At 39.6% G+C, this 25,307-nt stretch overlaps 1 protein-coding gene across 2 annotated transcripts; it reads left to right on the forward strand.

Annotated features, from left to right (window-relative positions):
- On the forward strand, positions 1-25,152 carry LOC141799470 (pleckstrin homology domain-containing family G member 4B-like). Of its 2 annotated transcripts, XM_074681713.1 has the most exons (25): positions 1-344; positions 8,835-9,032; positions 9,219-11,490; positions 11,610-11,807; positions 12,923-13,043; positions 13,189-13,282; positions 13,524-13,610; positions 13,831-13,947; positions 14,071-14,169; positions 14,371-14,522; positions 14,929-15,067; positions 15,484-15,606; positions 15,700-15,897; positions 16,117-16,832; positions 17,443-17,889; positions 18,472-18,721; positions 19,117-19,206; positions 19,611-19,934; positions 20,015-20,185; positions 20,355-20,532; positions 20,625-20,741; positions 21,366-21,647; positions 22,630-22,868; positions 23,080-23,138; positions 23,534-25,152. In XM_074681713.1, exons 1-24 carry the CDS (start codon positions 342-344, stop codon positions 23,116-23,118), a joined length of 6,654 nt encoding a protein of 2,217 aa, XP_074537814.1. In that variant the 5' UTR covers positions 1-341; the 3' UTR covers positions 23,119-23,138; positions 23,534-25,152. The 2 variants fall into 2 exon arrangements, with proteins under 2 accessions (XP_074537814.1, XP_074537815.1); XM_074681714.1 differs by lacking the exons at positions 22,630-22,868; positions 23,080-23,138; positions 23,534-25,152 and having other exon boundaries at positions 21,391-21,509.
- Positions 25,153-25,307: the final 155 nt, after the last annotated feature.

The raw sequence follows: 25,307 nt of genomic DNA on the forward strand, positions 1-25,307 counted from the left end.
GAGTCACTGCGTGAGGGAGGGAGAGCACACACAGAAGGCAGAGCTGCAGATACAGAAGCAAAGAGAGCAGTAAATCAGAGACATGGCGTGAGAGGACACAGGATCACGAAACCAGCGACTCTGCGTCTTCAGGGGAACCTTACGAATGCTCATCCAGCTGGCTCCTGGTTGTCTTCACTTGCTCGGCTGTAAGCGTGCATCTGGCCAGAATGGATTTTATTTTGGTCAAACAGCCACGGAGCCGGCAGCGGCAGCTCTGCAGATTATTATAATTCCACCTGGATTATTGCAGCGACTTCTGCTGTTGTGATGAATGGAAATGAGAGCTTGCAGAAAAGAAAATGGTAATTTGAGAATACATTCTGTTTACTCTGACATGCTTTTATATTTTGGTCTTTGGTAATGTCTCTGTTGGATGATCTCCTTGGTCTTATGCAGTAACACAGTAATCAGTGAGTCATAATTAAACTTTAACTTACCTCAGTGTTTTTTTTTCTCACACTGAAAAATTCAAGGCACTAAAGAAACTTTGAATTAAAATTCATTTTTGTTTACTCACAGACGCTGTTTCTAACAGGGAGATAGATGTATTAATATCACTGCTAATCTGTGTAAAAGAGGCTGGATTTAAAGATTGAGCTAACTGGATTTCAGTATAGTATTTCTCTGTTATATTCTTCATCTCAGTGAAATGACAGTGTATGGTGTGAGCTTTTCAAGCTTAAGACGTTTATCTCATTGTCTTTAACATCATTTTGATTTAAAGGCAAATTACTGAACACAAGCTGTTTCTCCTGTACTAAAATCTTCAGATGACGAGCTGTTTGTCCGACAAACAAATGGAAATGCGACTTCATACTCTGAGAAAACTAAATGACATCATTAGCTACTTCTTAAATAGCCCTCAGTATGTGAAAACACTTTTATTCACGTTGTAGACTTGTTGTCACAGCTATTCTCTTTCTAAATTGTACTGCAGGCTTGTTTATTGCTCACTCACAAGGAGCCTTATATTACCGACCATGTTAGTGCTCTGACGGTGTGTGTGTGACATAGCTCCCATAGCTTCCTGTAGCCGCTGCTCTCAGCTGAAGTGTTTTGACTCAAGGTGAAGGTCTCAGGTTACAGAGCATTAAGGCAGATTTCACAAACCAGCCACTGTATCTGCCTCCTTCCTGGATTGCTGTTTACTGGTATGTGAGTAATGCAGGAGGCAGAACAGACCCAAAACATTAAGTGAGTGGAAATCATCTCTGTCTGACATTTTAGCATTAATGTAAAAGTCCAATTTATTTATTTAATTTTAATAATTTCTGCGTGGGGAGAATCTCAGCTGCGCATAGTGTTGAGACCATTTCTAAATCACTCCATGTAAGGCTGTGCTTTAGTTACAGTGAGGTTGTGTTGATCATATATAATGTAGATTCTGTTTGGCACTCATGTCTGGGAGGATGTTGTGTATGGAGATGAATTTTAAAAAGCCCGCCCAGCTTTCTCTAGATTCAATTTAGCTGTGAAATGCACATCTATATGTGTGTGCGTGTGTGTGTGTAGCTGTGATTTTTCAGCCAGTCTCCAGCATATTTGCCATCTCATTGAAGCCAGAGTCCATTAACCAGCTATTCCTGCTTTGGGAGTGACCTCAATGTTTGAGTATTTGTTCCTGTGTTGAGCAGGTTACACAGAGCATCCTTTTACTCTCAGCAGAAGGACTTCTTGTTCTGTTCTGGTGATTCAATGGAAATACGCAATAGTCAGCTCAACATTTCTGTTTGCAGAGCTACAAATCATCATTTTGCTTTCAGCTCAAGCTCTTTCCTTTACACTGCTTTGGTCGTGATCAAGGAGGCTTCTAGATTCAGTGTAGAAGCAAAACACTTCAATGACAGTTACTCTGGGCTGATGCGCTTTAAGACGTGTCTCTGAAACAGGGGTTCAGTGTGTTGGGTCAACAGCAATACTTTTTATTCTTTGTTTCTTTCTGGAAAAAAAAAGCTTTTATTCACCTGGAATTTAGTTGAGCTGCACTAATACTCTCAAAACTGTGTCTGAGCTAGCCTGATCATTTTCTGTTTCTGTCTACTTTGAGGCTTGAACAGGACACATTTTGTGAGTGGAGCTTACATACTAGAGTTATTGTGATGCAGGTCTGATGAGAAGGACTGAGTTAAGTTAATCTGTGTTGTCACTTGTTTTTCCCGTATCATAGTGATTGTTTCTGGTTGCTTGCTATTAAATCTTCCAGTATAAGTACCATTAAGCACAGCTGTGTGCTAATTACAGAGGAGTGTGTCAGTGAAAGCGAAGCCACACTTTGGTTTAATAACACTCCTCAAACGCACGGTGCAGATATGTCAACTCACTTGTGATGAGTTTAAGACGTGTCTAAAGTCCTGGCTCATTCATAATTCCCTGACGTGTTTTTAATGACTTAAACACAGGCTCTGCTGCTTCTTGACTGCTAGTTTACAGCCACCTTCAAACTGTCCTGCTGATCAAGGACGCCATGATGAGTGTTTGCCCTCCACAAGCCCAGATTTGCTGATCCCCGTGAAGCTACTAAATATACCGTCTGGCCATCATGGTGCCTCAGTGGTCATGCTCAAGAGCTCCTCAGCCTGTGTTTAAGTCAAACCTCAGAGTTATTTGGTTACTGCTTGTGCTGGGGAGTTAGTGTCCAGTTAGAAACCAACAAGATGTAGGAAGTGTATAAAGAGCAAGAGGTACATCTGACAATCAATGTTACAGCCTTTAGTTTTAAGTTTAAAAGGTTTAATAGGTATGGCACTGGTACATCTACAGCTCGTGTTTTTTCTTGCTGTGGATCATGAAGATATAAACAGCACAGATCAAAAATAGTTTGCTTTTAGATATTCAAAAAGGAACAGCAGTTATTATTTTGCCCCCACATCTTTGTCCTGATAAATTAGTGAAATGATATATATATGTATATTTAGTTCAAGTTTATTCTTAATATTTATTAGATAATTTCCTTCATTGCTGCTATGAAAACAGGAAGTAATGTTATGATACTGGAGAAGTCACCATGTCTGGTGTGATGCACTACTTGTCTCTGTCCATTGTTCTGTGATTTGTCACCGCATCGCTTGGGCGTCAGTGCTAATCTGTTCACTGGATAATTGGATTTTCCTCAGGTTTACAAAATGTTTTGGATTGTCTGTCACTGTCTGTTTTTCCTGGTCACGACTGTTTCTCATTGAAAAAGCTGTTATTTCACTGAATGGGTGACTAAAGCTAGCAACTCACCAAAGTGCATAATGCAGGATAAAATACACAAGTGTTTCCTCTAAAGAAAAAGAGAGTTAATGGAAAAATGCTCCCTGTGATAACTTGTTGACTTGTTCATAGTTCATACCTTAAAAGTCATAGTATCGTAAATGTATGTTCAAGCTTTCAAAGAGTATAAAGTGCTAGAGTTTCATATGTCTTTAGTAGGGATGGGAATCAAAACCAGTTCCTGTTGAGAATCGATAAGAAATGTTTCAATCCATTGATATCGTTAGCCTATGTACTTAACCATTCCCTTATCAATTCTTCACATTGTGCCAGAGCCATCAGGCCTTACTTCGATTAGTCTGCTGCAGCTATCTTAGCTTAGCAGTTAGATAACATTTCCCAAGAAAACTCTGATTCAGGATTTTCAGCTTGAAGTTTTGCTGAAGAACTGACTTCATAAAGAAATGTACATTACTCTCTCTCAGGAGATTTATATTCAGTACATTCAAAATGGTATAAATCACCTTATTTACCAAAATAACAAAACAGCACAAGCTTGATGCTAACGTACATGGGAAACTGCATTGATATGCTAGCAGTTAGCATACATCAGTATCACTTCAGCTTCAGAATAGAATTTCAACTTTCATCACAGAAACATATCACATCAACTCTTTGTAAAAAATACTGAGAATTTCAAATGTCTAAAGCTAACAGGCAATTGAAAGGCTCATGGCTGACTTCATAACTATGGAAAGCTTCCAAACAACTTAAACCATTGCTATAACAACTTTGAGACACTAGATGGCCTACTTGAATTATTAATATATTACAACACAGTACATTAATGTCACATTGTGTGCAATTTTTACCTGTTTCTGTATAATTTTGCCCAGAAATATCCAGACTCAGGGACCAATTACTTTTTATTCACTTACAGTATGAACTCAATAAATGTTGTTGACACGGAAAACCTTTAAAGCTACTTTTTGTACCAAGAAAATTCACAACAGGAATTGATAAGGGAATCGATACAGGATCAGATTGATAAGCAGAATCGATATGGGCATCGGTATTGACAAAATCTTATCAATTCCCATCCCAATTAACAAAGGACTGTTTGGACACAGCTGTCAGTTTGTAATATACCAGAAAACGAACACATTTCAGCCGAAGGAAAGAAATTTCTTCATATTTAAAAGTCTAGACTAATAAAACATAATCCTATCACTAACAGTGGATAACAAAATAATTAACCTCAACAAAATGCATAAAACAAAGCACTTATCACTTATAAATACAGTCATACTGCACATTAGATTAAACAGAAGAAACTCAGCTACAAACACTATCAAGTCATACTTTAACCAAAGTTTCTGTTTGTTTGAGTAATACTTGAGTCTGAGCTAGTGACATAAATACAAATACTGAAACCTCTGAACAAGTTTCACAAGTCTTCCCTTTAATATGACACCAGAATGATTCAAAGAGACCTTGTAGATGCAGAGATATACTCTTTTCAATTTGGGTTTGTCATTTTTTTTTTAGCAGAAACCCCCCGAAAAGACCAGGGCTTAAGAGGTTAAAAAAGATAGAAAACTCTTCTCCACATAACTTCTGGTGCTGCCTGAAGCTCTTCATTATGTGGACAACAGAAAAATCATTTTTAAGTAGACAGTATGATCCTGATGGGAGTTGGTGCATTTGAGTTCTTCTTTTTTTCTCTCCAAGATGCAAAACCATAAATAAAAACACAGGAAATGGATTCTTATCATGCTTATTTACAGACAGTATCAGTGTCTGGGGCTTTGAAGTGTAGCCAATTTGTATCATCTTTGCTTATGTGATTCAGACATTTCTCAAACATCTCATAAACATGAGGCACATACTTTTAGGAATGCATAACTGGACTCATAGTTAAAGAGGATGCACGTATTTTGCTGTTGAAGTGGGGAAAAAAATGCTTTACAACCACCCTTTTACTATCTGTTTTCTAATTCTTAATGTCTGCAGTTAATGAATTACTGATGAGTTTTTCTTTCCAGAGTTATTTTTTAATCTATTCATTTATTTTAGTTTGAGGTTTTTCCAAACTTTTAACTTTAATTGTAATTGATAAATGATTCTGAAAACAATAAAGCTGTCATCTGATGGCCCAGTGGGAGTTGCTTGCCAAGTTAATTATCTAAAACACTCAACATAGCTAAATTCTTGGGTAAGATCAGGCAGCTATTACCGCACATTGACCTCTCGCTAACGTATTTCAAACCACACTCTACCACATACTAAATAGCAAAACGATCTGCCAACACAATAAGTGGAGGTTAGCTTTTACTGGGCTGTGACTGTCCCGTAAGTATTTAATCATCCTGGATTCTTTTCTCACCGGGAATTATTTCGTTCTTGTCCAGGCAGGAACTTGTTTGACACCAGGAATGTACAGAGACTATTTCTGTTTCATAATGATACTAGACAGAGATATCCAAACTGTCCTGAGACATCTTATCCACCGTTATGCAAGTGTCGTCGTTTATTTCAGTGACTGAGTGAGAGAGATCGGAGTGTTTATATAGAGCACTGTGAGTCTACAGCAACAGTAATCTGGACAAAGCAGGTGGCCAGGTTTATACAGTTTACTCATACACATCATACTAAAGACAGACACGTTAATAAACACATAGATTTTACATGAAACAAGCACCCGGAATAGTCTTGTTGGAGTCTTGCTTCCCACATCTGACTCATTACTAAAGGGGCTACACTTACACTTCGACTATAATCAATATCTTTGGTTTGGCATTGAGTCCACATTCATGTTTATTTCTGACATTTTCAAGCTCTGTTTACCAAGAAACCCAGACCTCCCAGACTGTTCACATCGAAAAAAAAATGCAGACATTATTTAAGATTTAATGGAGAGAGGCCTCATGTCTTCAGGATGGTAGCACACTTCATTTAAAATTTACAGGCTGGAACAAAATTTTCTGTGTGCTTGGGCCAGCCACTGATGTTATTGACAACATTCCTGCACTAGTTTCCCCCTCTTCAATTTCCTTCATGATAAAACAATTCCCATCATTGTGATTTGTGCTGGAGGTGCAGCAGGGCTGACCTGAATGCTCTGAGTCATTGTGCTGTTCCAGAAATTGTGGGGGTTGCTGACTGACCTAGAGTCCAGCGTTTTCAGATCATAATGTAAGAGGATAAGACAGGAAGACTGGATGACCAATGTTGCTTGAGAGGAAAAAAAGAATACAGGCAAACACAAAAAAAAACAAACAAATAAACTGTTTTTCCCAGAGAATGAAAGAAAGTGAAAGCCTGTTTGTTAAGAAACGCAGATCCTGGATGTTAAGGCTCTTTGAAGCAGAGAGCAACAATTTTACTTTCCAGAGGTGCAGAAATGGAGATGTATAATGGATAGCAGAGCTTAACAGGCAGAGTTCATCAGAGAATTACAATTTAAAAACTCCCCTTTCTGTTTTTATCCCCCTTAATCCATATCTGTCTTCCCTTGTTGGAAACCCTTTGGTTTAGTGAAACCACTTGGATCAACAGATATGAGGCTGAAATGATCTGTGACCTAGCACTCTGCTAGAAAGGAAGTTCATTGACTTTCTCTTTATGTTCCAAATAATTCATTCAGTTCAAGACAGGGAGGTTTTGAAGAGAGCATTTTCCAGTTTAAGCTACCTCTTAAAGTAAACTGGGCATGTGCAAGGGAAGGGGAGATTGCAACATGCATGCTATGTGTCCACATTCACACATTAGGCTTCCTGATGGCATACACCTCCCCACAGAGCCTGAGCCATGCATATATACATTAACCCTGAGGTCTGCTGCTGTGGCCTTTCCTGAGCTAAATAAAGCAGGGCCTAAAAGAGGGTAGGCCCTGGGTTCAGGTCAAAGGGAATGTGAAACCATAAACCTGGAGGCTAGCTAGCCTTGAGACCAGTAATTACACACTTTGTTTACTTGGATGCTTTCTGTCAGGCAGGCTGGCTACATTAAATGACGAGCACGGAGTGTTTGTGTTTGTGTGGCTATTCTTTCAGAAGGTCGTAAGGTTGAGGACACAGCCTGTGTAATTTACAGTCAGCCCCCAATGAGATGAAAGTGACTGAGTCCATGTTTCCTGTTGTTTGGCTATTCTATTCCTTACAGAGGATTCCAATTAAATCATCTGAGACAAGTAATGACGAGCTGAAATATTAAACCCAGAAAAAATAACTGGAAATAGTTTCCATTATAATGTAAAAATTGGAATTAAAGTTGTTTTTTGTGTTTGTTTTTAAACATTTCCTTTCACCAGGTATTATTAGGCAAACAGCTCTTTGCCTTTCTTTCTGACAAGAGCTTTTTGCTACTTTATTTGAAATGTTGCCTCCCATGCACTTGTTTTTTTGCTGCATTACCAGTCAACAGGGTGTAAAAGTTTACATTTAGAAAGAACTTGTGTACATTCTGAAGAATTGTTTTGATAATAAACATTTAAATATTTTGCAGTTTAAATAACTTCTAACTTTAGTAATTCCATATACCCATTTTTTTCCTTTTACCCAAAATATTTCCGGTCTTATTCCACAGTAGGGCATGCAGGTTATTATTTAACACTGATACTAGATCGGTATAGGAACCAGAAAAGTTGAATCGTGCATCCCAAGTTATTATTGTCACAATAGAATTAGTTATTGTTAATTCTAATAAATGTGTTTAAAAACTAATGTATGCAGTATTCTCAAGTATGTTCTATCAAGTGACAAAGCTTTGGAAAGCCATTCTAATTGTAAACATTTGTACCCCACACGCAACACAGAGACAAAAGCACCTGTACAGAGAGTGTTAACAACAGAGAATTATACAAAACTAAAGTCAAATAATTGAGGAAGACTATTGCTAAAATTGTACCTGATAAACATGAAAAATAGAAAAAAAGACTTAAGTGAGCAGAGAGATTTAAAAAAATACAAGACTCGAGAAAATCAGAATCTCTGCTTCATGAAATAATTTCGTAGTGCAGCTTTTTTGCCAGTGCTCTTGTTGGCTTGTGTAGACAGGGGTAGTGTTGAATACTGTTCAGAATACTGTTCAAGTTTTCCCAAGATTTCTCAACAGTTGCGGAACCCAACCTTTCAAACCCTGTCATTTAAATGTTTTCATTAATATTATATCTATACAATAAAATTGTGGACGCGAATAACAAGAAATTGAAAGGTTTTGTTTCAAGCTTGTTCTTCAGCTTCTGTTTCTTTCATCAATATTTAATCTTTGTTAATAAAATATTAATCTGCCAAAGATGGTTGCAGACCTAGCAGAGGTATATCTTCATCTCAACTGGCTTGTTATTTTCTTTTGGGGCTAAGGAGTTAAATGTGATGGTTTTTAAAGAAATGCGATTTACGTTACACCCCATTCAGTGTGTTGAATTAATGGTTTTAAATCCAATCTTAGAAATTACTGACAACTTTGATGTGGATGATCAACTATTAATCCAAGTCCTACATTTCTGTTAATCACAAACAGATGGTGACACACCTACCTGGTGAATGATATTGCATGAACTAATAATGAATTTTTCGTTTTTCCTTACTCCTCAGAACCTTGATTCTTTGGAGGACTCGATCCAGAACCTGCTGTCAGTGCTGTATCCACCCTTTGAGGCCACTGCTCCCACTCTCCTCAGCCAGCTCTTCCAAGTCATTGAAAGTCGATACCAGGGAGATGCCCTTCGGTGCCTGCTGGACTTTCTGGTCCCGGCAAAGCACATTTTAGACACTGTGCAGCAGGCTGCATGTGTAAGTCACATTTTGTTATCCATGATATTTAATCTGTAAAGTGTCCACAGACATTCCCTGACTACATTTGTTGATTTAGAGTTTGATCTTGCTGGACATTATATTACAATAGAACGGACAAATATTTAATGTGATCTGATCTTATAAATTTCTCATCTCATCCTGGCATTCCTGTGCCCCCTTCAGGCTCCATACCCTGATGCTCTGTTCTTGTATGAGGGCTGGCCTCTTTGTTTACGTGACCAAGTTGTTGTGCACCTCGCTCCCATCAGCCCCCTACAGCTTCAGCCTGGCGACTTCTACCTCCAGGTGGCCCCATTCTGTGACCAATCAGCCCGTATCGTGGTCTGCAGCCTCCTGGAAGAGGAGGAGCTCATCATAGAAGTAGTTGAGGAGACTCCAATACCCGAAACTTCTTATCCTTGTATATTCAGCTGTGACTGGTTAGAGGAGATCAACCGAGGCCGCCATGGAACACCTCTCAGCCAATGCCTTCTTGCCACTGAGAGAGGTGTAGTGAGGTTACCATGGGAACAGGTGGCCTTGCCTAATTTAGTGGATGTGCCACTGTGTGCTGGGAGTAGCATGGCCTCGGTTCCTCCTGCACGTCCTCTTTTAGCTTCTTTGCTCCCTCTTCAAGCACCTCTTCCTCAGACCGATAGCTCTCCTTCTAATCTGTCTTTACCCGTTTCTCCCTTAAAAGAATCTGCACCCAAAGATTATCCTGTGACCATTAAAAATCCTATTTCAACCTCTTCTTCACATCCCTCTGCCTTCTCTGTGGAGACTAGAATATGTCCAGCAAAGCACGGCATTGCAGTCTCACTCTGCCTCGTGGATTCTAGGACTGCTTCTTCATCCAGGCTGGTCAAAGTACAAGCAACTGGATCAGAGCCCAAGACTACTGGGGTAACTCACAGCTGGGACAGCTGCTCAACTGAAAGTGGTCCAAATACAGCAACAAAAGCATGCACAACTTTAGGTCTTTGCTCTCCTGTAGCTGTAGATGATGACAAGTGTAAAGGTGATATAGAGCAAGACAAAAATACAGAAACAAATAGTAGATGGTCAGCGGGTCAAGTTCCTGCAGAGGGGGAATATATTGATATTCTGCAAGCAACTATGCTTTTCAGTAGAGCTCAGACAGTCAAGGAAGAAAAGGAGAAATTTGAGATGCAGATGCAATCAAATGTTAAAATCAAACCACACATGCAAAGATATCCACAAAAATGCACACAAATGCAACCACAAGCACCAATGCTGACATTCAGGTCAACACAAAGACAGCCAAGCGCACAGATGTCATCAGAAACGCAGACACAGGCACACTTGAAGTTTCCTGCAGAAACACAACTACAAAAGCTACAAAGTCCCTGTAGATCAGAGGCAGCTGCACCCACAAGGCTTGTTACATCCACAGAAGAGCGGACTCCTTTTGCTCCCCATCATTCCCAGTCCTGGTCCCATCACCCTCTCCCAAATACCCAGGATACCTCTCAGTGTATCCGCACTGTCCGATTCTCTGAAAAACCCTGCACCCCTTGCATGAGAAGGAGACAAGGTGGAAAGGGTTCAAGAGCTCAAGAGCTAAGGTGTCGATACAGAGACTCTTACCAGGCTGCTATCCAAAACCCTGTGACCTTTGGACAGAAGAAAGATAAAGACAATATATCAGCTGTGGTGGAGGAGGATGGTGAGTTCTCACAGTGTGATGACAGACTGAAACTGCAAGATACTAACATGAGGGATCCATGGTGTAATGTTCAGGGGAAGTGGTTTGACCCTGGGATTCAACACCAGTTTGCTTCATCTGCCAGTGGAGGCATATGTGAGGAGTCAGGGGAGAAGAATACTGCCCCCTGTTGGAAAGCAGGGGATACGACCACTCTTCCCTGTATTAATTACAGAGAAACTAACGTATTAAAGACTGGTACAATGCCTGAAAAGAAATCTGAAAGGATCGCTGTGCCATTCAGCCGTTTTCCCAGCGACAATGTGAATGGGTCAAACTTAGCATTAGGAACCAGTTTCAATACAACCAGAGCTCTTTCAAGCTCAAATGTCCCTCAACAGTCTGATGTTATCACTGCTGAACACCAAATGCTACCATCTGGTACTAGTCATGGTTCGGACACCAAAATGAACCTTAAACCTCATAAAAGACATCAGAGCAGGAATGAATCCATGGGAGCAGATCCAAGTGTTTTGAAGTCTCCGTCAGCTCCTGCTACCAGACCAGAATCCATGTCAGATGGCAGATGTTCCTCCCTCTCCACAGCTGTGGTAGACACTTCGGAGAAGTGTGAGCTAGTCATCGTTGAAGGTCAAAATTGTCGAAGGAGAGAAGCCAAAGACTTCTGTTCAGAGCTTCCTCAGCTGCATGTGGTGAAATGCAAACACAGCACAGCGTTTCGACTGGTGTCACCCAAGGTCAACAGGAAGAACAAAGTCAGCGCAGGTACAGAGGAATTATAAACAAAAATTGAGTTTAACCTTTATTTTTCAACCCTTTTAAACCATGATGTGAATGTTTACATCTAGATATCCACCCCAAAAAAATGTATCCAATTTCTACAGATGGTGCTCAGCAAGGGTTCATGACCACAACCAACGACCCCCAGATTACGAACCTGTCACAGACGCATAAACAGCTAGAAACAGAGACCTCAAATATCTCTCAGCCTGTCTCTGCTCGCCCAAGACCTGACCACCTCCACCTGGGATCCCCAGACCCCAAAGCCCACCCCCTTTATGTAGGCGTGGCTTCTCTCACAGGTAAGTCGATTGCTGGAACAGTATATGATTTTAAAAATAGTGCTGTCAGGCGATTAAAAAAAATTAATCTGATTAATTACAGGATTTGTAATTAATTAATCTAATTAATTACATTTTAATCTCATATCTGCTTAAGGTCCCAAAATAAAGAATTTGAATTCCAGGACATTAAAATTACATTAAAAGATATTAAAAAAACATTTAAAAATAAGGTGGGAATATATACAACACATTTTTTAGGTACCCTGAGGTATAAGGAACACACGAATAAAGTTTTATTTTTCTATCTTTACAAAATCTACACAGTCCTGCACCTAAGATAAGCTGATTTGATTTTTAGGACGTTTTTTGCTTCTGTCACATTTTTACTCACTGTGGACTCAATTTTCACTGCAAAATGAACTTCTATACTTCTATGAGGTCAGGAGAACCAGGGCTAAAGGCTAAAAACTGTGAGGAACTATGTACAAAACACTTAATTCAAGTCTTGGATCAAAGAAGAGTGAAGTATTTTCAGTTTTACATGCTCTGAACACGCAAACTGTTGCTGATTGGTGCAGAGCACCCCCAAGCTGAAACATGACACCAGGAAGATGGAAGCAAATTTCAAAGAATTCTTTAGATTTAGATACAGGACAAATATTGATCATTCAGGGCTTGTTTAATGCAGTAAAGAGTTTAGAATTATCTGTTTTTTACAGAATTGAGTTAGAGCAAACAGTTGATTTTCTGCAGATTTTCAAAAAGGACATGTGAAGACCGGGACCGTCGGAAATTTGAAAATCTGACGAGAACACCACTTTTTCCAAGTAGGACAAATGGTTTGTAAATGCCAGACATTTGAAAATAAGTGCGTCTTTAAACGCCACGCAGGTTTGGGATCCAAATTAATCTGCGTTAATTTTCATAACGCGTTAATTTGCGGTGTAATTATTTAATCTAATTAACGCGTTAAAATGACAGCCCTAATTAAAACACAAAAACAGAGTCATTATGTTTTCAAGCTTTTTTTCATTCCAGTAAAAATCCTAAATGTTTTGAAGTATCTTTTATTAACCTGTTTTCACAATGTACCTTCTTCATACTTTCAACTTCTCTTACTCTAACCCTCCTAGGCGGAAGAGACAGGACGGGCAGAGCCATAGTTGAGCTCTATGGAAACCACCAAGGATGGAAATCAGCTGTTACAAGCCAGGAGCTCTTCAAAATGCTGCTCTACTTTCACTCTATCACCAGGTTACATCTGCATGCCAAATAAAGAATGAATGAGGATTTTTTTTTTTTTTACCTCATTAGGTTTGAAACAGGCAAACTATATTCCAGCTCATGTTTATACTTGGGCTTTATGAATAATACATGATGTTTTTTTATCGATATCCAGGAGAGAAATCAGAGAAGCTGGAATGACGCTCATATTTGATGCAAGGAGGACAAACCCTCAACCACAGCTCTATAAGGCCTTGATGACACTTCAGGTTAAAACTTTCTGCATTACACTCAGCAAAGCAGTTTTTTCATGCTGAAGAGGCTTGCTCATGCTCATGCTGATGATGTTGCTAAATAATGAATACGCTCCTGAGTGGAAACAATAACCAACATCCTGAGGGGTTTGGTTATGTGGCAAAAAGTGCTTCCCTTCAGTTTTTTTGATTGAAGGTACAACTAGTTATAAAAAAAGATCTATGAATATGTTTTGAAAGTGTTTGATTGTTGCAGGAGCAGACTCACCATGCCATACACAGTTTTGTGCTGCTCATCAACAAGGACGTCAGCCCTCGGCCAGAGCACTGCCCAGGGATCCAGGTCTTCTTTTCACAATCTATTTCACTGCTTATGACATTGCACCATTTTCCCCAGGTTTTTATAAATATCATAATCCCTGAGAAGTGTCAATAACGAATAACCAAGACGTCACCTGTAATTCCCCAGTTTTCAGAAGCAATGTCAAATGAAAGAAAAGATTCAATTTAATTAAATGAGACGTTTTAAAAGCTAGTTGATTAACAATCTTTTCTTTAAGCAGACTGAAATGGTGACCTCAGTGAAAGCCTTGTTCAAGCATGTGGAGGTGACTCAGCTGAGCATCCACCTGGATGGCACACTGCCTCACAGTACCTGTGACTGGATGGAGCTGCACCAGGTGAGACTGTCCAACAAAGCATGACATGATTATCTGTCCTCCACTGCCTCTCCTTTTTCACTATCAGGTTGTTTCTATTTTCACTGCTCAATAATACTTATTTACATACCTTTTGTCCTCTAGAAACTTTTCCCATTTGTGTCTGATCTTCATGAGGCGTCCAGCCTCCTGTTGAGAGCGATCAGTAAGCAAGAGGAGCCACACAGGACAGACAGTGTGCAGGTACATTACTATCTGCTGGTTTCTTGTCATACTAAGTGGTTCTTTTGGCTCAGGTTTTACGGGATGTGACTTTAATCTAAAAAAGTTTCTTTGGCTTGATTAAAGTACAGTCACATCTACAAATACATTAGCATTAACACTAAAACTAGAATGAGTTCATTCATCATTTGCTGATCCTCAGAGTTTAGTTTTGTCTAAAAGACTGTACAGCAGTGCATTATGGACCAGAGGACACTGATGCAAGACGTTCTGGAGGACAGCCGATTGGTCAGCCTACAGAGGGAGGGCGGGGCAATGCTGGCAAGACTGAGGAAGGAGAGTGACCTCAAGTACCCTGACTGCGAAGACCTCAGGTACACACAAAATTAACAATTTATTACCATGTACACATCAGCCCAAGTACATTTTAACCACACACAGTCAGATATACTTATGAAGAAAAAAAAACAGGATTAAACACAAACTTTGCCACAAATAAAAATCATCTGGTAAAATATCTACTTTAAAACAACAACAAACTTTCAGGCTTGTTTTTACAGATTTTTTTCTGATTTTTGATCCCAAGTGCCGCAGTTTTAGGCTGTTGGAAGAAAGATGACTCGTCAAGTTTTTAATATTTAATACTTGAGCTCTGACCTTGTGCAGAAACTGAAAATCAAAAGTTTTTCCCTAGTTGTGAATGTGCGGCCTCATTTCTCATTCGGATCTTCATTTTTCTGATTTTCTTGAACTTTTTGTCTTCCCCCCCTTCACACACAGTGATGCTGTGGACTCAGTGACGAGCTTATACAACCTTGTGGAGGAAGAAGCTCATGTTCTTGTGCAGAGGTCCAACTTGTCGCTGGAGCATCTGAAGTATCTGCTGCAGCTCAGAGAAATGGAGGGGCACTTCTTGCAGGTTACCATTAAAACTCTATTCTAATGTTTGGATGAATGCAACTTACTTTCACAATAAGTTGTGTTTGTTAATTTTAGTAATGGAGCTATTGCAGGAGAGAAATCAAAATTCATTTGTAAATTGCAAGATTTAATAAATTAAAACCAAAAATAAGGGAAGGTGTTTAATTTGAGATAGTGTACACAAAGTGATACAGTTCAGTGTTTTGTGGGTAAAAGATTGTCTTGTGTTTTATAGTTTATGTTTCTGTTGGGGGCTGTTTCCTTGAGAGGCATTACTGATAAAAGACCTCATCATTTGTATTCATAAGAGGGAAAGGCTTATTTAAAGAAGATGACTTACAGAAATTAATCAAATTGTTTACAACGTTACCTTAAATGATAATGCATATATATTTACACTTTCTGACCCTGTAGATGCAACAGTGGTTCAATGTAGAGGGAGAGCAACACCTTCTGGATGCTGCATCAGTTGAAGAGTCTGGAGACAGAATGGAGCAGATCCTCAACAGCTTCACTGGTTTTCTTATCGAAGCAAACGTGAGACGATGTTTTCTTGTCGGTTCACTCTGTGTGCTGGTGTGTCCATGTCCGTGTCTGTCAACCTGTCTGGATTTCTCTCTCCCCCTGCAGGACCGGAGGCAGCATGCTATGACATTAGTGTCAGAGGCAGAGCGACTCCAGCAGTGCGGGTCCTCCTACCCAGAGACAGAGGTCTTTCGGACCCTAGTTTGCACCTTCAAGTCAAGCCTGGAGGACTTTCTCTGCAGGGCTGAGGCGTGTGGCAGGGAGCTGCAGACCATGGTCAACGTTTGTGATTTTTGTGAGCAGGTTGGTAATTCAAAGTTAAAGTTTTATGAGCAGAAATCAAATGATGATCTGATGTTTTAACCCCAGTTAATGTTTTTGCCTTAGCAACAATGAGGCACTTTTATTCTTAGTTCAGTTTTATGTATGTAATACTTTGTCTTCAATGTTCAAGTCAAAACAAATGGTATTTACTGTGTGAACTTTTGCTCTCATGTACAATGACATAATATCTCCAAACAGGCTACAGCTCTTGCCAATGAATGCATTGAGTTCCTGGACAGGAGTCCCTCCAGAAATCATTCAAAGAAAGGCCATGTGGAAACTTCAACACATATCAGTCAAACAGATGATCAGCCAGTGCATCAACAAAACCCCGAGTCCGGACCAGTCTCCGAATCCCTTTGCCCACCTCATGCCTATGCAGCACATTGCTCTGGCCCAACAGGGGTTAATATTTTCCTGCCAGACGATGACAGCTCTGCCTTACAGGCTCTCCATGACAGGTTCTTACAGTTTGACCCAGAGAGATTTCAGGAGGTGAAGGTCCAGGCTGGCTCGCTGCAGGGCTCGAAGGGGATGCAGGTCTGGAATGTAGCCTGGCTCAAATGTCAAGAGGCCAGGCAGCAGCTTCAGGAGAGGATGCAGGATGTTGCTGAAGCCTTCCAGCAAACAAATCCTGATAGCCAATGTGAACATTATGTTGATGTAGTGAGCACTAATGCCCAGACACTGCCCCCTGGAGGCCAGAGTCTGGTGGTACAAACAACACCTGGGCCTCGACACCCCCTGTGGGAGGGCATAATAACTGGATCTGTGGATTTAGGGAAGAGAAGACCTATAATCAGCAGCAGCAGCGCTAATTCAACACCTTTAGCCTGCTGTAACATCAAACCCGAGGACAGCAGTGATGCTGGGAACAGCCAGGGGTCAAAGGTCACACCACAGTCACCTAAAAGGTAATTTGTTTTGCAAGATTTTTTCACTTATATGCTTTCAAGTAAACCATCACAAATAAGTTGTTGGACTTTCTGATTTCATAACAGTGCCAAACAGTTATTTGAACTTGTCTCATCAAATTTGCTGGTATTTTGATAAAAGGAAGTTAGTAAACGGCTCATTAACTGTATGAAAAGAGGGATGGTGTATCCCACTATATGTGATTCTGCCAGTACATGTTTAATTTGCAGCTAAAAAAGCAAAGACCCCTCATGTTGGTTAAGTCTGACCTTGTAAAAAAAGCAGGTTAAATGGGGACATTAAGAAACAATCTGCAAGAAATTTACAAAAAAGCCACTGAATTTAGAATTTTACACAAGAATCCAAAATCATTTTATTAAACATTTGTCAGCATTTTTTTTTTTTTTTTTTTTTTTAACTTTTTTATCACAAATGTATGCACAAGAGTGTTCAAGTTAAAATGACTACCCAACCAGTGTGTGAGTTGGGCTCATATTGTAAAGGTTGTATGTCAGCTCTTTGAAACAAAGTTATGGAGCAAAGAAAAAGAAAAAAAATAATAATAAAAGTTCTGACAAACACTGGTGCATCAATGTCATTTAACCATAGGTCAGTAAGGAAAACAGAACGGGACGCCAGAAGGAGACAGGCCAGTAGAGCGAGGAGTGAGAGAGATGCTGCCGCCCTGTCTCAGTCTCACACCGTTGGATGCCAGTGGTTTCCATGGGGACGAGGTCTTAGAGTAAGGTCAGTGAGCCAGGACTCCTGCACCACAAGAGGGCCAACGGCAGAGTCGTCCAGTGCTCCAGAGCATCAGGTTCGATCCCCGACATCCTGCTCCCACCATGGTCAGCCATCTTGTCGGATTCTTCAGGAAGCCCAGAAGTTTCAGATCTCGCGTCACGGGAGCTTCTGCTCTGAGGACTCCTGCATGAGCGGCCAGGCCACTGCAGGAGCTGATGGGACTGTGTGCTGCAAACACTCCAGCCTTCCAGTCGGGAGATACGAGGGGATGTTTAATTTATCAAGTCCTCATGAGAGTGCCAGCAACGCCTTGTAAGTTCATTGCACTAGTGTAACTTGCTTGGGTCACAGATTGAAAAGCTAGGTCGAATTTATAGACATTTGCTTTTCAAAATGAAATTCAGTGATTCAACTTTGGATTTTTTTCTTAATGATGCAACTCAATTTATATTTGTTCCTCTTCATCTTTAATCATATTTAATATGGCCTCCTCTTCTATCTCTTAGCTTACAATGAAGTGCTGCAGGTATTGTTCCCTCTGATTTTCTTTGTACCTTTTTTTTAACCTTCAACATGGACTAAAAACTGAATATTGTTTAAAAAAAACAAAAACCTTTTTACTGTCACTGTCAAAGAACAAGGCGTCTTTGGATACATTTTTACAAAGTTTTAAATTGAAATTGATTAATTCAAGCTCAAAGGACATTTTGTGACTAAAAAAAGAGTCTTTGCTGATCCGTTAGTACATCTCTCCACCTTAAAATAATTAGACAGAAGTATTTAAGTGGGGATCGTGTTGATGGAGGGTGTGATCAGAGTGACCCATGTATCAAACTTTTATCCTGAACACATTTATTTGATATTAAGAGTTATTTTTCCTGTTTGGATTTCCAGGAGGTTGCAGCGTGTCCTGGAGGAGCTGGTGTTGACAGAGAGAGAATATGTACGTTCACTAGGTTACATCCTGACACACTACCACCCCCTGCTGGACAGACCAGACATTCCTCAGGACCTCAGAGGAAAGCGAGGTGTCATCTTTGGAAACCTGGAGAAGCTTTACGACTTCCACAGCCACTATTTTCTGCCAGAGTTAGAGGCCTGCCAGAGGGAACCTGCCATGGTGGCCCGCTGCTTCCTCAGACATGTGGGTAGTAACAGCTGTAAATAACATGGTACATCATTAATTCTGATTGGATATTGTGTATAATAAAACACAATGATTGACTTTTGATTTAAAATATCTTTTGTTTTCCCCTAATGTCTTTTTTTTGTTATTTTTGTCTAAAACGTCAAGTCAGTATCTTTATCATAGAAGTTGTTTTAAAGACACTCAGTTGATGTGAAACTGATTTTTAAATTTCTAGTTAAAATATCTCAAAGAAAGCTCATTGCATAGTCGCATCAAGCTGTGACCAGAAACAGGTGTGTGTGAATCAAATTATAGCATCACAATTGAAAACTGAGACTACGAGGGTCATTAACATATAACTGACTTTTTAATAACTTACACATTTTGATATGACTTATCTCTTTTTGCAGTGTGACAGTTTTGGCCTGTACGCTCTGTACAGCAAAAACAAGCCACAGTCTGATGCCCTGATTCTACACCATCGCCATGACATCTTCAAGGTCAGTCCAAGTTCCCTTTTGTGTCCTGTCTGCTTACAGCAGGTGAAGCTCTTTCAGTGTGGCGTTAGTGTCTGATGTTAGCTCCTTTAGCATGTCTGTGAATAGCATGATGCTGCTCTGTCTTCTGGTATTCCCTCTGTTGCTGGGTTAGCACAGCTAGCTCGTCCATCTTATTGGAGACAGATCTTACGTTCCCAATAACGATGGATGGAAGGACAGGTCCATGTCGTCACTTCTTAGCTCACATCTGAAAACCAGTACGTTGTCCTCACCCTCTTCTCCTCACCGTGTGGGAAATCATCAGGCCTTGCACCAGTTAGCATGGACATGCTAAAGGCTGCTAACAACTGATTTCACATGTACCCTATATGTACCCATATACCCTACTTTGTCTCCACCTGCAGAAGAAGCAGCAGGAGCTTGGGGACATGATGGACCTTTCATCTTACCTACTGAGGCCCATCCAAAGGATTAGCAAGTACAGCCTCCTGCTGCAGGACATGCTGGCCCTTGCTGGCTCATACAGGCCAAAAGACATCATTCAGGATACGCTGCACACCAGTGTGAGTGCACAAAATATATGCAGCCTGGGTGCCTATGTGCCGGATCTGACAAGTGGTGAAAGGGAGCGGGCAAAGGCTGAGATCCAAGGTGCTGTAGACCTGGTTCGGTTTCAGATGCGCCACGGCAATGATTTGCTTACCATGGACGCCATCCAGGAGTGTGATGTAAGATATTCAGATGACAGATAAGAAACTTGGTAAACAGTTGTGGTGTAATGTTGACTGTTAGTCTGCTGCTCTTTCAGGTTAATTTGAAGGAGCAGGGTCAGCTGGTTCGCCAGGATGAGTTCACCATTTTCTTTAAGAAGAAGAAATGTGTACGCCGTGTTTTTCTTTTTGAGGAGCTCATCCTCTTCAGCAAGACCAAGAAGACAGATATTGGCAATGATGTGTATGTCTACAAGCAGTCATTCAAGGTCTGTGCACGGACTTGCTTTATTATGTGGTTCTAACACTTTATTATAGATTGCCCTGTCATAGATATCAGTATAATCTGCAATGTATATCAGTGACGTTTCTGAGGTTGTTTTGCTTTTTTTCGTATTGGTAATTTCTGTGGATCTTTTTGTGTTTTTTTTCTTGCAGACAAGTGACATCGGGATGACACACAACTCAAGTGTGAGTGGTTTGTGTTTTGAGATCTGGTTCCGTCGTAGGAAGATTGAGGACACCTATACCCTAAGGGCGTCCAGCATGGAGGTGAAGAAAGCCTGGACCACTGACCTGGAGAGGATTCTGTGGGATCAAGCCACTCACAATAGAGGTTGCAACAACAACACAGCAACATATCCTTTTTCAAATTCAAGTGATTTACAAGTTAATAAAACTATATCATAAAATTACGGTATGTTACAGAGCTGCGATTACAGGAGAGGGTGTTTATGGGGATGGGCCGCAAACCATTCATGGACATTCAACCCAGTGATGCCGCCATCTGTGACCGAGCTGTCAGTTGTGCTCTTCCAGGGAAAAGTAAGGATCTGCATCCAGCTGAAATAATTTCTCAAGCATCTGTCAGCTCAACATTTTGCACATCAAACCAAGTTTAGAAGCATTTTTTAAATGAAATAATGGTTTCACATTCTATTTTATTATCTGAAAAGAGATGGAAAATCTAAAAGATCATTTTTATGATGAAACCAGTAGTGTGAAGGGACATTTTTCCATATGCTGACCAAAGCTGTGGTCAAGTTTATGTATTGATGGTAGATTTGTGAAATTATAATTTAAAAAAAAACAATCAGATTATTGATGAGGATAACCTTAGACATGCTTCCAGTCACACTAACAGCTGATGGCTTGTTCGGAACAATTCATGATGGATATGACAAAATCTGGTCCAAATAGTTTTGATCTTGGGGCAATTGTATTGACCCTTATTGTATCTTCATGTTGCATGTTAAGGACTTAAAGTAAAATCTCAAGACCAGTTTTCATATTTAATCTTTTTGTTATTGTAACTTACATACAAATTAATACGTCATAAATACAATATAGTGAAACATGTTTTTCAGAATCACTTGACAGCCATGCTTGTACCCCTGCTCACTGATTCAGCCCATTATTTTCTGATGTAATCTATCTGTGTGTCGTCAGTCCCTGTGGCCTGTTGTTCACACAGGGGCTTAGACTATCCACGGCCACACTCCATCGGCTCTGGTAGCACAGTCTCGACCACCGTCAGCCAGTCATCTTCCTCCTCCGGAAGAGGTTCTTTGCCCCCTGCTGGTTATGCTGGAAACCAGTCGCTGGGAATGGAATCGACTGCTGGCTGCTCCTCACCTGAAGGTGTGACTGACAATGAACTGAACATCCACCATCTCCGTCAGCATCATCTTCATCGTAACAATGAACTCTGGAAAAGTCATCACAATCTGGGTGATTTGATTTTTATCTTTTCGATTTTTACATGAATGAATATTTTGGGTTTTACTCAGAAGACAGAAGGGGGATATTCTATCATCATGGCACGGCATGGTACAGTTGTATCCAGGGCTTGACATTAACTTTTTTGCTCACCAGCCACTGTGGCTAGTGGTATCCCTGAGCTACTAGCCACTCAGTATTTTCACTGGTCACAATTTGTTGTTGGACAATTATGTTCAATATGATTAAAGCCGATGATGACATGCTTAAGTTTACTTAAAAAGAATTTACAACCTCTTTAAAAATAAATGAGCCCTATGCACACTCAAAACAAGACTACATCAATGTTAAAATCCACAGGTCCTTAATCAGGTATTCAGCTCTGATAAAGTTGTGTGTAACATTGTGCTCCTTTCATATGAAAATATGCAGTCTATTAAAACATAGTAATTAAAATAGTAGTTTGTTATTGCTTATAATAAAATGGTAAAAGGGATTAATTGAACTGATAAAAACTCAGCAAGAGACTCTGTCTACTTAAATATTTATTAACGATTGTAATCAGAAAATCATTTATTTTTTCATGAGAATGACAATGAAGGAGAGGTAAATTAAATTTCCTCAGAGCTTTCATCATCAGTCATCTTTTTGCTTGTCTCTCTACTCCATGTTTGAGATAAAATTCAACCCGCCAAAGTGGCCAGTGGGAGCGGCGGTGTTACCAGCCACTGCCGAAATCCACCTGCATCTGGCCGGTTGGCCGGTGTTAATATCAAGCCCTGGTTGTAAATAACCGAACCAACAAATGAACACACACTCTCACACACTGAATATCAAGGGATATTAAAAACAAGGGATTGCAGTGAATACTTTAAAAAATTATATGAAGTGGTTACGTTTTTTCTCAGGAAACTGTTTATATTTGCATGTGGTTTTGAAAGATTGGCTTTTGTGTGAAGTACCACAGTGATGTATTGTTGTGGTTGTGCTTCAGTGGACAGCACTGAATCATCTGGAGACTGCGTCAACCACTTCAGCAGCTCAGACCCCAGCTGTCTGTCTGCAATTGGAGGACAAGTGGACGAGTCCTCCTCATTCGTATCCCAGAGGTCTGTGCAGCGCCCACCACTTTCGCGGACCCCCAGTCTGAGTCAAAACGGCTCACCAGCAGGTACAAGAAGGAAACCAAGTGTTGGTCTCAAACCTCCACACCTGGCAAATACTCAGATACAGGTGAGGTGTAGCTTTCTTGTGTTGTAACTTTTGTTTAACCAGAAAACCAATTTTGTTTAATAATGTAGGAATAATAAAGGTTTGGTTTATTGAGTTTGTGTCAAAACTTAACCCTAGACTAAACCAGTGTTCAACCAGTTTACACACAAGATTATTTTACACTGACCCGTAGTTATTTGTTTTAAATCATGATCTTGATCATTTGTTGCAGAGCGATGACATTATAATTGGAAGATCTACGGAAGTTTAACACCTGCATCCCTGCTAAAGGTAATTTTTTAAAGTAATGTATCAATTTAAAAAAATGGTGCCTTCTTTTGGTAGCTGTTTCAGATTACTTTTTGACTTCATAAATTTGAGGCATTTTGGAAAGTTTGCTAGTTGATGAGAAAAGTCCATTTTTCATGTTTTACTTTTGACCTGAACTTAAGTAAAGACAGAGATTTTTAAAACAGCTTTTTTTCCAGAAAATTGTCAGCTTCTTTTTTGCTAGAGCACATTTTAGGTTTATCTTTTTTGTCCCTTATATTATTATTCAGGCTTTACCTTATTCATTTTTCCATTTATTTTGCATTTCAGCATATCAGTGCATGAAAGAGTTTAACAACAATAATAATAATAACAGAAACAATAATGTGACATTTTGTGTATTGAATATTTTGCAGATGATCAATCTTCTGGAGCTTTGCCTTGCTGGAGATCAGAACATTTTTTTCCAGATAATATGCTATTCAGGCTTAAAAAACTTGCCTTATGTTACCCCTGAGAAGGATTGTCTTCAAGAGGAGCGTGTCACATGTATTTAAAAATTGCCTGTTCTGTGCAGAGTTTAATTTTTTTATTTATTGTAAGCATTGATTGAAGTAGTGTTTTTTATTTATTTGTGTCATGGTAACAAAAAGCTGTTCTGAAACACTTGTGCCAGATAAGTATCTGTATTTTGGAGCTTACCACATGTACAGGAGAGCTTTTGTTTCCTGTGCCACAAGTGAGGTATATTTATTGTATGATGCGTCTTTTTTGTTCACCAGCTGTGCAGTTATAGGTAAGAAGCAGTTTTAAGTCACATCATTCTTCTTATAGCGGAGTAAAACTGTTTTGGTTACAGAGTGACCTTGGTAAGTTAACGCAGACCAAAGCACAGCTCAAGTCCTGAGCTTTCCACAGGTCACAAACCCAGTCCAGGTTACAGACTCTTAAAAGACACGTGGATAGAAATCTGAATTCTTTGTCAATAGAAATGGGAATTTTGTTACCAACGCTGTAAAAGATTCTAAATACTGTCTTTAGCTTTCTGTTTTCTTAGTTAAAGATTCACTGAATATTGTTACAGTAGTCTCATATGTACAGTTTAGTCCAAAGGAACAGACCACTTGCTTGGATGTTTTGACACCCTGGTTTGAATTGCTTGAATCCTGCATTAATTGCATTGTCCACATACTTCATACAGACACAGTGTATGACCTGCAGGTAAAAACCACTAACTGGTATTGAGGGTCCACTCTTGGTTCTGCACTGTTCCAACCTCAAGCTTCATACTCATTGACATGACATCACAGCAAAGAGTTGTTTGTTAGTATTTTAAAATACTTTATACGTCTTTTTCCATCTCAACCCCTGAACATTGTTTTTCAAAGGGTGTTGAGTACAACTATATGTCAGGATCTTGAGAAACAGAGATCAATAGATTGACTTGAAGGTCAAAAGGGGAAGTTCTGTGTTGTTTTTTAAAATCCACTAACTCCAGTGACACATTTAATCTTTTCTATTCTTTCTTGTTTTTTTTTTGGTAACTCACTTTTCCCAACGATTCTTTTTTTTTCTGCTGTAATCATTCAGTTTATTTATTTCATTTAAATGTGTCAAATGTTGCATGAGTTCTACCCCCTCTTTCTTTCTTTCTTTCTTTCTTTCTTTCTTTCTTTCTTTCTTTATTTCTTTATTTCTTTTGTTTTTTTTCATGTTCTTTCTTGCTTGTTTCATTTTAGTTTTTGAAAATTACTTTAAGAAACGATTCATTTCAGTGCCCCTCCTCTGGCCTCTGTGTAACCTTGAGATAATGACATGACAGGATGTTGTAACACGAGAATAGTGAAAGTCTGTGATGATGTTTCACTTCTTTTTTCCATAGATAAAGTTACTTAGAGAAGCAGATGTAGACACTGTTGCAAAAGTCTGCATATTAAGCAGGTGTAGGTTTAAGTTCAGTGTTGACTCACTGTTCTTTCATTTCCATGAAGCCAAAATACATTTACAGTATTTATTTACAATAAATATACAATGAACCCATTTTGTTGGACTGATTTTTCGTCTGTTTAGCTCTTTAGTTTCTTGTATCAGTACTGCAGATTGTTTTCTATCTTAAAACAATAAAAGAAAAGTTTGGTCAACTTGTGCTAAATGTGATGAATGTGTGTTTTCTCATTTATTTGATTATTT

Source organism: Halichoeres trimaculatus, unplaced genomic scaffold (genome assembly GCF_033239565.1).
Source record: "Halichoeres trimaculatus isolate MK-OKI-2021-1 unplaced genomic scaffold, fHalTri1.1 fHalTri1_scaffold_11, whole genome shotgun sequence".
Classification (NCBI taxonomy): Eukaryota; Metazoa; Chordata; class Actinopteri; order Labriformes; family Labridae; genus Halichoeres; species Halichoeres trimaculatus.

Coding starts and splice junctions, on each gene's coding strand:
- LOC141799470 (XM_074681713.1), top strand. Junction 11,491..11,609: donor GAAGAACAAAGTCAGCGCAG/GTACAGAGGAAT, acceptor CAATTTCTACAG/ATGGTGCTCAGCAAGGGTTC. Junction 13,611..13,830: donor AGCACTGCCCAGGGATCCAG/GTCTTCTTTTCA, acceptor TTCTTTAAGCAG/ACTGAAATGGTGACCTCAGT.